The following is a 12,533-nucleotide window of genomic DNA, read 5'->3' as shown; positions in this document are numbered from 1 at the left end:
TTAGTGTTTGCTTGTGCTTTATCTTTTAAAATTATGTTTTAATATGTATTGTGCACTTTTAGACATAGCAGGCTTTTAAAGCCTTTTTAAAAAATATTTCAGCAGTACTCAGTCTGGTATTTGATCATTTTCTCTCATACTTCAATTGTTTTCCACCCAAATTTTTAAATTCAGTAGTCTGAATGTCTATTCTGCTTAACTTTTCCTTAGAAAATTCAACATTTTTTCCAGTCAACTATCAATCCAACACATATGTACTATTAAATAAGAACCAATTTGCTTTCCTTATATCACCCTAAAAACATACAGTATAAATACAGATGTACAATTCACAAGTAAGTTCCTCCAGACACTTTATTCAATAGAAATTAGAACAATAGCCTTCAAGGTAGAGTCCAAGAAACACATTATTAAATCACTCTGGTTTCATTTATCAGCATCCTGATGCTATTAACGAATAAAACACAACTAAAGTAAATAGTGGCATTAGCCAAACATAATGCTGTTTCTTGTCATCCCCATCAAATAATATCAAGAAATGGTATAACTTCATCAGTTTTAATGATCATATCTGTGAAGTCAGGACAGAGTTTATAAACACTGACTTGTAGAAAAAGAGAAAGAACATGAAATATTAAAATAGCTTGTTCTCCGTGAAGTGCACGTTTTCGATCACTGCCGCAAGTTTGCTCACAGGCGAACTTCCTTCACTCAACGCCATATTCTACAGGTATTGTCCTTGCTGCCTAATAAAACAAATACCAAAGAGTCATTTTTCTGTCCATTTTATTCACTTCACTCTTTTTTACAACTTGACATTTCCTGGGTGTGCTAAATGCACCAGATTCTCAGTGCCTGGCTATTGAGCCCCGAAGCAGATCGTGTATTTTTGAAGTAAGGGGTTTTGGTTTTGTTTTTTCATGAAATCAGCCAGTCGTAAATGAAGCAAGGTTCACATTCTGCTCACACCAGTAAGAGTCAAGGCATCTTAGAACTGAAGAGGATCTGAGAGTGCAGCCACTTCAGCCATCCCTCTGCCCACTCCTCAAACATTGCCACCCAGTGGAAATACAGGGAGTCTGAATAACCCCAGGTCTGGGTGATCAGCTAAGCGGAGGCGGGACATTCCACTTAGGAACATTTCAGAAGGTAGACAGGATTTCCTCACCGGCAATAGGTACTACTGGTTCTTTCATCCCTGGGGACCAGGCACATAACATAAACATAAGAAGTATGAGGGTTATAGGAACTGGGAAAGCCTGTACAAACTGCACATCCCACAAAAAAACACCTCATATTTTTAATAAGGTAAAGACCATGCCAGCCACTTTTCTGCCAGTTTATAATTCTAAACCCAACCTCAGGCAGCCCACTAAAAACCGCCTGCAGTTAATCACCCTGAGTTCCACCCAGAAAATAGGGCAGATAGTTTTAAGCAAAGCGATTGCTCTACCGATGGTGAGACAGGAGTGTCGCCCTGTTCTAATACTCTCTGTCATCCAGTGAGCTGGTATTTAGCACTTTGGTGCTTTGGGATACACATGAAATCAATAATATCTTAAAAGAACTCAGGAATGTAAGTGCCAGCACTAAAGCAAGGCACAGATAAATGGTATTCCTCCCCCCTGGACTCTCCAGGGTCTTCTGTGAAGAAGGGTTGGGGGAAGAGGGACTGCAGAGCCAGCCTCTCGCACCAGGAAAGGCTGGCCTGAGCAAAGCCAGCCCCGCCTCCCTTTCTCCTCACGTGGCAGCAGCTCCCTGCAGGGCGTCCTCTACCACAGCCCCCACTTCCTTCCTCATTGGTGGGGAAGGCATTGACGGTGTGTCCACAATGAAATAATGGGGCTCATTATGGCAGTGCTTAGAAGTACCTACATCTTAGTGAACACCTGGCAATCATGAGCCCAAAGAAAGGAACATGTGATTTCAGAACGTACCCATAATTAAGTAGAAAGGGGGGGGGGTATTTTAGGCAGTAAGGAGAAACAATTCTCAGCACCCCTGAGGTTATATGGCTAGGAAGCCTCCTATTCAGCCAATATGTAAAGCCAACCTTGGTTATGTGACATTTACCTTATTAAGACCAGTTTGACAATTTGTGAAGTAGCTCAACACAATGAGGATCACTGGTAACTGGGCAGATCTGGTCCTCTGTCCTGGATTAGGGCATCCCTACCCTACACCACTGTAGCATCTGCTCTCTGCCAAGGCCTCCCCTAAAGGCACCATGCTGATATTATACCATAATCTTGTCACTTTTCTCCCCTTTCCATAATGTCAATTAACCTGTTCTCAATCCAGTTTTGATAAAACATTGCAATTAACTCATTATAAATTGTTAATGGTTGAAAAATGTTCCATATATGTTCTTTCCCAAAAATATTAGTGCTTTAGCAGGGGATAGCTAAAGAGAAAGCAACTGAGCTCAAAGAATAAATCTTCTAATGGGCTAAGAAGCCAATTGTGGAGAACGCTGGTCCTGACCCAGTTACTAACGCTTACTGACATCTATTGAATATTAACCATCCAACTGATGAACGACATCTGGGGAAACGTAGTACTGAATAAGGCAGGCCACTAAATTGTTACCGTATCTAGAGCAACTAAAATTCAAACTTCATAAACCCTTACAGTCAGTGGCAGAGCTCGCGCCTGTGGGTCCCGATGCACTAAAATTTAATGACAGAAATAGAAGAGCAGACCAAGATGAGCCAGGGGCCAAAGGGGAGGGGTTGGAGTGAACCCCTTTTAGGATTCAGCTTGGGGAACCCTCATAGCCAATTAAAAACTAAAACTGAGTCTATGGTACTCATCTCTCCTATACCTGTAATGACTATGTTGCCTTTATAGTTGAAAGCGCATGAAAAGATCTCATCCGTGTGCCCCTCAAGAACCTGGAAGCACTGGCCAGTCTGAGCATCCCAGATTCTAGCTGTTTTGTCAGAGCTGCCAGTTAGAAGACGGTTCCCCTGGGGGTTGAAAGAAATCTACAAAAGAGAAAGAAGAAAATGATCACAGGTTCACGTAATGGTTCCCAATATATTTTTCATCAGCAAAAAGGCGACATTGCTAACCACCTGTCACCTTCCCAGCCTGGTCTTTATTCTTACACAGATCAATTTCTTCATGATGGGGAAAACATCAAACGGACTAGTACAGAAAAGTTAAAATCCAGAGAGAAAAGTTTAAGTGTCTGCTCCTTACAATTCTAAGAATAAAGACCAAATCACCCTTATACATAAGTTGAGTATTTTCCACCCGGCTTCTTTCCAAAGACTCATAATACCCTTTTCTGTGCAAAGAGGCAGAGCCCTGGTGTGGATGAAAACACAAGTCAAGTTTCTTCATATTCCAACTCCGGTGTCATCTTTTTCACCAAAAACATGCAGATCACCTTTCAAGCTGTGCCATAGAATCAGTGAACATCAGGACCAATAAGAAAGGATATTGTCAGCTGTTGCTACCCGAAGTATAGCATTTTCCACCAATATGTTTGAGTGCCGCCCATGTGCCAAGCGTTGTCAATTGCTATCTGAGTGGCAAAGGAACCATTTCCTCCATTCCTTTGGGTGTCATGCTTATATCCCTCTCTAGTCATCAGAAGACAACAACTTGGGCCACCTCCTCTATGACTGAAGATCTGTCACTATGTCACCAGTGCCAGTGCAATGCTAGCACTGTGGACGCTCTCTGGAAGTGTCTGCTGAGTGCATGAATGAATGAATGAATATTTTAGCTTTGCACCCCACAGAAATGCCATCACTAGGTGGCAATTCGATAAACAATGTATTCACTTAAGCATAAAATTTAAGAACACAGGGTTTGAGAACTCTTTGTAGTCACATGTTCATGAAAACAGATGTGTACTTGTTGAGGGGACATGGCAGACCTGTCAACAGCTGCCGAGTCAGACACTCAGAAAGGTGGTCAGGGTTCTCTCCTCAGCCTGGCTCCCACGCCCCACTTTCCCACCCCCTCCTGCCATCCCTATGCCTCCTGGCCAGTGAAGACGGTGTGGGCCGCACTGCCATGGAGAGCAGCACTGACCAGCCAGAGGACAACGGCCACCAGTGGCAGGTACAGAGGCAGGAGGGGCGAGAGTACAGCATGGGCAGTTCCAGGGTCTACATGGAGCTTTCAGAGACCTGAAACCATCAAGCTGATAGTCTACAAAGAAGGAGCTAATCTGATCTCAGATATGAGACCAAGAAATCGGTGAGATTGGGAGGTGAGAGCTGAGCTAGGAGGTAAGAGCCACCAAGTCCCAGCTACACTACAATTTTCTGATGACACATCCAAAAATCACTAACTAGGTGGCCATGTTCTGTGAACAATCCTTTAGGAGGAGTTTATACAAAATCCTAAGCTACAGCTTTGCAGTTTTAAAATTTTATACTTTAAGTGTTGAATATTTCCAGGAAATACTTCCTCAATTGCAACTAATTTACAGAACACTTGATACTTGCTGCACAGCATGATTTTTGCAAAATATCAACTTGTGTGTTTACCAGAACCAGGAAAAGCACTTCATAAGCTCCTTAAGTTGCTGTGTTAAGTATTTTCAGCTAACTAAATCGTTTGATGATTTGAGAATGCTGCTTTATACTTTTTAAAAAGGTTTTAGAACTCATTTATTATACTGAGCTTGAGGACACACTTAAAAACAAAGTTTTTATGTAAATGATTTCTAGAAAGGATAAGATCATTGAACCCACCTTATTACCTCAGTTCCAATAGAGACCTATTTATACTAAGCATGCTGTTTATTTTTGGAAAGCAAATAAACTGCTCCATCTATGAAAGCAACTCACCTTTGAAATTTCACCTTCATGGCCTTCCAATTTGGCAATGCATTTTCTTGTGGCTGCACTGAAAACTCTTGCTGTTCCTTTTTGAAAGGGATATATATAAATTTGTCTTAAATATACAACTTTGGACCAAAGACCTTGCATTATCTAAATATCTATTCCTCTGACACATGAGTTCTGTACAAAGTTAGTCTTCTTGCCTGTGGTGAGAACCACCACTTAATGCTTTAAATGCAAGCTGGTCTCACTGCAGAAGAGGGTGAACAGGAGCTCCTCTTTAGCCCTTGGCTTATTAGAAGAGATAATGCATTCCAAGGTAGAAAAAGGGATGAGAAAAAGGGAAGCCAGAAAGAAAAAAAATATTTTAAAGAGAAAAGGGGGAATCAAAGAAAATTTCAAGAGAGAGGTGATGAAATCAGTAGCAAGACCAGGATGCTGCACCAGGTATGAGACTGAGTTTGTGGGAGGTGCACAGGCATTCCTACAAAGAGCATCAGCCATGACTCAATGTGCAAAGAAGAGGCTCTACGAGTGGTTTTCCACATAAAAAGCTAATAGAATGCTTTATCCCCTCTGTGCTACCAGTGCTCAGAAGTGCCAGGCACATAGTAGACAATAAATAGATATAGATGGATGGATGGATGGATGGATGGATGGATGGATGGATGGATGGATGGATGGATGGATGGATGGATGGATGGATGGATAGGTGGATAGATGGATGGATGGGTGGGTGGATAGATGGATAGATGGAACAAGTTCTATGTACATTTTCTTAGAACTAAGGAATGGAGGAATTAAATAAGCACAGAAAGAGAAAATTATCAGTTATAAAATTTTTGTCAGAAGAAAAGTTACAATTTACCTGGCCAGATGATGGAAGCTTTCTTATCTCAAGTTACAGCATGGTATAGAAGTACAATATAGCAAGGATAGGAAATTTTAGATACTTGATTTGCATTTAGAGAAAAACAAAATATTTTAATAATTTTTTGCTTACCTTTCTGACAAGGTCAACTTCAGGAGGAAATAGTCAAAATGATAAAACATGCTATTTTAGAATTAATGTGATTTAAAAAAATATAACTTGCTACTTAGTTGAACATTTCAAAAGCCTTAAAGAAAAGTGGCCAACTTGTTTTGAGGGTTTGTTAATAACATGAAAGGGTATGTCCTGCATAGACCAGTACTCTAAATTTTATAAAACCCTATTTTTAAAATTTTTAAATTTCAGAAAACACAGAAATAAATACAGAGCTTGCAACTTTGTAATTTTTTTAAAAAAAGACAGAAATAAGGACAGCAGAAATAAAAATCAGCCTTGATAACAGTTCCAATGAGGAAGGAAAAGGGGATATATATGGATGCATAGGTAACTAACTGTTAAATGACATCCAAATTTTAAGGGGGGAATTAGTGGCAAAGACCAGAGATAAATAAAAAAAAAAGATTGGTCTAAACATCAAGACTTCTTGGGAAGCACAGAATGAGAAGAGGTTTATAAGACACGCCAAAAGAAAAAAATAATTTTTTGAAGTGAAGTTTTATTGAACAATAAGAAATAGAATCACTAGGGGAAATATCAGATGATAGAGGAAACAAAACTAGAAGCATTGAACTTGTCTTTTATTCTCACCCATCCCTAAGCATTCTGACCCTCTGACCATACTGCTTTCTTGTCCTGTAGTGCTGACCAACTTCTCACATTTGATATCATCAAACACTCTGTATAATCTGACGTTCCATATAAAGTTCATGTATGGCATTACTTATTGTCTGTTTCCCCCTCCACAGTATAACCCTACAAGGGAAGTGATTTCCATCTCTTTCGTTCACTTGTATATGCCATATTCCTAAAACAATTCCTGGTGCAAAGTAGGTACTTCAATATATATTGTTGAATGAAATCTTTCTATCAATGTGAATGATATTTAAAATGAAAAAGGTGGACTAATTACTGTTGGGGGATGATTTTTTCAAGCTAAGATCTGACCAGGTGTGGTGACTCACACATGTAATCCTAGCACTTTGGGAGGCCAAGGAGGGAGGATAGATTGAGGCCAGGAGTTCAAGGCCAGCCTGAACAACTTAGCAAAACCTCAACTCTACAAAAAGAAAGAAAAATTACCCAGGCATGGTGATGCACACCTGTAGTCTCAGCTACTGGAGAGGCTGGGGCAGGAGGATAATTTGAGCCCAGGAATTAGAGGGATCAGTGAGTTATGATGATGCCACTGCCCCCTGGTCCGGGCAACAGAGCAAGAGCAAGACCCCGTATCCAAAAAAAAAAAGAGTCAAAGAACCAGGATCTGTGAGTATATGAAAAACTAAAAAGTAAATAGTTATTTAAAAAATAAAATTATCTGGACTCAGGATGTTTACATTTAACAAGATAAAGTAGATTTGTATGTATTATCAAAGGATCACCTTTGAAAAGTCCTAGTGAGTAAAAGAACAAGCATACAAAATAACTCTGAAAAGGAAGACAACAATGAAATACAGCATAATTAAAATAAATGACCAGCAAAATTCTATAAGTGATTAAAATATAAAGGATATGTGACTCAAAAGTATGTTCATCACAAGGAGTATTCCATCCTGTCAGAATTTTTTAATCCAAAGATTCTTTGTAAGTACATTTTATTTTTTTAAATCTTTAATTGACAAATATTGTATATATTCAAGGTATACAACATGATGACTTTATATATGTATACATTGTGTAATGGTTGTCACAATCAAATTAATTAGCACACCCATCACCACTCATGCTATACACCTTAGCTCTCCAGAACTTGTTCCTCTTACAACGTAATGTTTATACCCTTTGACCAGCATCTCCCAATTTCCCCACCTGCTGACTCCTGATAACCATCTTCCTACTTTGTTTCTATGAGTTCAATGTTTTCAGATTCCACATACAAGTACATCATACAATATTTGTCTTTCTGTGCCTGTCTTATTTCACTCAGCATAATGTCTTCTGGGTTCATTCATGTTGCTGCAAATGGCAGCATTTCCTCCTTTCTTATGGGTGAAAAATATTCCATTATATATAAATATGTGTATGTATTATACATACACACACACACACAATTTTCTTCATTCATCTATCTATCAATGGACACAGGTTGTTTCCTTATCTTGACTATATTGCAAAGCTCTATTAATCAAAACAGTATTGGCATAAAAACAAACACACAGACCAATGGAATAGTACAGAAAGCCCAGAAATACACTAATGCATACATCATTAACCAATCTTTGACAAGAGCACTGAAAACATGCAATGAGGAAAGAAAAGTCTCTTCAATAAATGGTGCTGGGAAAACTCAGTGTCCATATGCAAAAGAAAGATATCGGACCCTTATCTTATACTATATATAAAAATTAACTCAAAATGAATTAAAGATTTAAATATAAGATCTGAAACCATAAAATTCCTAGCAGAAAATATAGGAAAAAAGTTCCTTGACATTGGTCTGGCAGTGATTTTTTTGTATATGACAACAAAAGCATAGGCAGAAAAACCAAAAGTAAACAAATGAGACTGCATAAAACTAAAAACCTTTTGCATAGCAAAGGAAATAATCAACAAAATGAAAAGGCAACCTATGAAATGGGAGAATATATTTAAAAATCATATATGTGATAAGGGGTTAATATTCAAAATATATATCACACAATTCAATAGCAAAAAAAAAAAAAAAAAGAACCAAAAAACCAACCAACCAAAGAAAAAACCAGATAACTCAAAACTGGGCAAAGGACCTGCACAGACATTTTTCTAAAGAAGATCTACAAATGGCCAACAAATACATGAAAAGGTACTTAACACCACTGATCATCAGAGAAATATCAAGTGTTGGCATATACGGTCATCAGAGAGATGATGTAGACATAAGGTAGTGTCATGCATGGTCATGGGGGAGATGGCACAGATACAGTTAGTATCATACTTAGTCTTCAGGGAGATGACACGAACACAGTTGAGGGTCAAATGTAGGCATCAGGGAGATGAGGCAGTTATAGTGTGATCATCTAGGAGATGACCTGGATACAGCGTGGTACCTTGTTGACAAGGAAATGACACAGACAGAGTTAAGAATCAAGGGGATGAAGATACATAGTGCAGCACCAAACGCGATCATCAGTGAGATGATCCGGATGCAGACGTGGACTGAATTCCACCGCCGGCTTTCCTGGTTCTCTAGCTTACAGATGACATATGGTGAGATTTCTCAGCTTCCACAATCACATGACCCAAACCCCACAATAAATCCCTCCTTGGATATCTGTACAATATCCTATTGGTTCTGCTTTTCTGGAAATCCCGACTGATACAAGCATCACAGATGGTTGTCAGGGAGATGGTGTGAGCATACTGCAGCATGATAAACGGAAGCCAATGAGATTACATACTTGAGCATCACACAAGGCTCCCGAGTTGCCAACACAGACGGTGCAGCATCATACATGCTCAGAGTGGAGACGATGCATAACATAGCACCATATATAGTTCTCAAGGATATGACATAGCACAGTACAGTGCCATAAGCAGACTTCAAAGAGATGATCCAGACATAATGCAGAATCATACAATTTTCTAAAGTGTATGACATCCTGAGCCCTGCAGACATGTTCGTTATGGGGATGAAGTAGAAATATTATAGCATCATATATGGATTTCTAAGAAATGACTCAGACATGGGATTGTATCACACATGATTATAAAGAATTGAATAAAGATATAGTATAGCATCCTACATGATTATAAAGGGGATAACAAAATGTAAATTAAAATATAGTATCAGATATATGACATAGACACAATAGAGTATCATGCATGGTCATCAAGGAATAACATAGACTCAGTGTAGTTTCATACATGGTCATCAGGTACATAATACAGATGTCATGTAACATTATCTGTGGTCTTCAGGAAGATGGCACATAGCACTGAATCATACAGTGTTATCAAAATGATGACTCATAGAATAGCATCACACATGGTGTGTGATGTCATGAGATTACATAGGCTTAGTATAGTATCATATATGCTTTCCAAGGAGACAGAGGATACAAACATAGTACAGTATCACATGGTTATCAAGGAAATGGCGTAGAGATAGTGTAGTGTCGAACAGGGAGTGGTCAGGGAGGTAACAGAAATTGTGTAGTGCTACATATGTTTGTCAAAAATATGCTACAAAGGGTAGCATCATAAATACTTGTCAGGAAAATAGCACAGACACAATGAATCATCATATGTGGTTGTCAAGAGACGATATATAGTATAACTTCATACATGGTTGACATGGAGATGAATTGTTTAGTTTCATGAAATGTTATCCAGGACATGATGTACACATAATACACCAATACAGTTGTTTGTCAATGAGACTATACAAACATCATATAGCATTGCATGTGGCTTTTAAAGAGATGATGTAGACACAGTGTAGCATCATATGTATTTGTCAACAAGATGACTCATACATGGTGATCAAGGATATGATGCTGACATAGTATATGTCATAAGTGGCAATCAGGTATAGCATAACATCACAAATGGTCTTTAAGATGATGCAATTGTAGTGTATTATAACACACAGTAATCAACAAGATGATGCAGACAGTGTTGAACCTATCTGGTCATCAGGGAAACAGCAAATATATAACATAGTCTCTTATTTGGTGATCAGAATATGACATAAACATAGAATAGTATCATGAATTGTCATCAAAGAGATAACCCAGACATTGTAGTTTCATAAGTAGTTATAAGGATATGATGTAGATATTGCTTAGCATCAAATATGGTTTTAAAGGAGTAAATGGAAACAATGTAGCATAATACATGACTTTCAAAGAGATGATGCTACAATATATAACAGAATAATACATGGTCCTAGAGGGGATGAGACAGACAGAATATAATGTCACACGTGATCAACAGGGAGATGATAGATATGGTACAGAAACACATGTGACCTTCATGGAATTGAGGCATACCTAGTTTAGCACCATATATAGTTATCAATAAGATGACACAGACATGGTATAGAATAATAAGTGGTAACTGAAAAGATGATGTATAGCATAGCATCATGTATGTTTATCACAAAGATTTAGCAGACACAGTGGAGCAGGACATGGAGTTATAAAGGAGATTACGGCACCATTAATGGCAGTCAAGTTGATAAGGCCAACACAGTATCGTGCCATACATGACAGGTGAATTTTGAACAACATAGGTGTGAGCTGTGCAGGTCCACTTACATATGGGTTTTCTTCTGCCTCTGCCATCCCTTAGACAGCAAGACCAACTCCTCCTACCCCTACCCCTCCTCCTCAGTCTACTTAACATGAAGATGACAAGGATGAAGGCCTTTATGATGATCCACTTTCACTTAAAGAAGAGTTAACATATTTTTTATTCCTTATTATTTTCTTAATAATATCTTCTTTCTCTAGCTTACTTTATTGTAAGAATATAGTATATGACACATGTATTTAACAACATACAAAATATATGTTAATTGATTATTTGTGTTACCAGTGAGGCATCCTAGTCAACAGTAGGCTATTGGTAGTTAAGTTTTGGGGGAGTCAAAACTTATATGCAGATTTTCAACTGCATGGAGGTTCATTTCCCTAAGCCCCCCACATTGTTGGAAGGTCAATGGTAGTTATTAACCCTTTGCACTAGGATGTTGAGTGTGGATAATGTCCAGTGGATAATGAGAAAAAAGCAGGCGAGGGCAAAGGGTTCAGGAGATGACAAAAAAAACCCCTCACATATATTTCTATATGGTTATCAAGGAGGGGATACAGACTTTGTATAACATCACACATGGTCACCAAGAATATGATATGGACATACTGTAGTGGCATATATGGTCACTATAAAGATGAGGCACCCTTTCCATCATATCTGGCCATCAGGGAGATGAACCATAGTGACGAATCATACGTGTTTAGCAAGCGAAGCATAAATCCCTCCATAAATTCAATGCATGAACAGATTACCTACCATCTGCTGAAGCAGTTGCAATGAGCTTCCCGGCATAGTCAAAGCAGCTATCTAGTATCTCATCGTCATGTCCTGTTAAGGTTGCCATACATTTCCCATTTGTAGCGTCCCATAGCTGCAATTTTAAAACAAACAAAAAACAAAACAAAACAAAAAAAACCCTATGATTTTTCTATTTAAAGTATGAAGAAGGCCAGTGACCTTTATGACATACCTACGGCTGGCTAAAACCATGCTGTATCCGTCGCTTGTATAATTCTTGCATGTTCAGCTTTACCTTGATTCATTACCAGAGACCACGGTCAACCCCTCTAGCAAGGCGCACTTTGGTCACAGAGAAGACCAACGTCAGACATTTAGAATCTGCCACTACATTGAGAAAAGACATTTAATCTCAAAGTGTATGTTTTACTGGTTGGAGTGGATATGTCCTCTTTTTATAGGAAGGACAACAAATGATAAGGAGCTTGATCTAAAACTACAATGCCAGAAAACGAAAAGTACACATTAAGATTATAATACATTTGGTATATAATCAAATGATAATTCCAGAGTATACACTCTTAATAAATAGTTTTTAAAGTGCAAACACTAGGGGCAGGGTAGACACTGTATTTGAGGCTCCTCGAGAGTTACTCTAACCAAGGTTTAATAAATGCATAGTGGAACATTAAACAAAAATAATCTGT

General features: G+C 38.5%; 1 protein-coding gene across 3 annotated transcripts in view; it reads right to left on the bottom strand.

Annotated features, from left to right (window-relative positions):
- Nucleotides 1-544: 544 nt before the first annotated feature.
- DAW1 (dynein assembly factor with WD repeats 1) overlaps nt 545-12,533 on the bottom strand; it is a 40,457-nt gene continuing 28,468 nt past the window's right edge. For all 3 annotated transcript variants that reach the window (XM_012749489.3, XM_012749490.3, XM_076006001.1), the window contains 4 exons: nt 11,845-11,959; nt 4,812-4,888; nt 2,825-2,987; nt 545-746 (listed from right to left, as the gene is read on the bottom strand). In XM_012749489.3, the coding sequence (XP_012604943.2) occupies nt 712-746; nt 2,825-2,987; nt 4,812-4,888; nt 11,845-11,959 (390 nt within the window). In that variant the 3' untranslated portion in view covers nt 545-711. The remainder of the gene's footprint in view (nt 747-2,824; nt 2,988-4,811; nt 4,889-11,844; nt 11,960-12,533) is intronic.

Source organism: Microcebus murinus, chromosome 8, assembly GCF_040939455.1.
Source record: "Microcebus murinus isolate Inina chromosome 8, M.murinus_Inina_mat1.0, whole genome shotgun sequence".
Classification (NCBI taxonomy): domain Eukaryota; kingdom Metazoa; phylum Chordata; class Mammalia; order Primates; family Cheirogaleidae; genus Microcebus; species Microcebus murinus.
The sequence above is the reverse complement of the archived record's forward strand: the minus strand, read 5'-3'. Positions and strand labels throughout refer to the sequence as shown.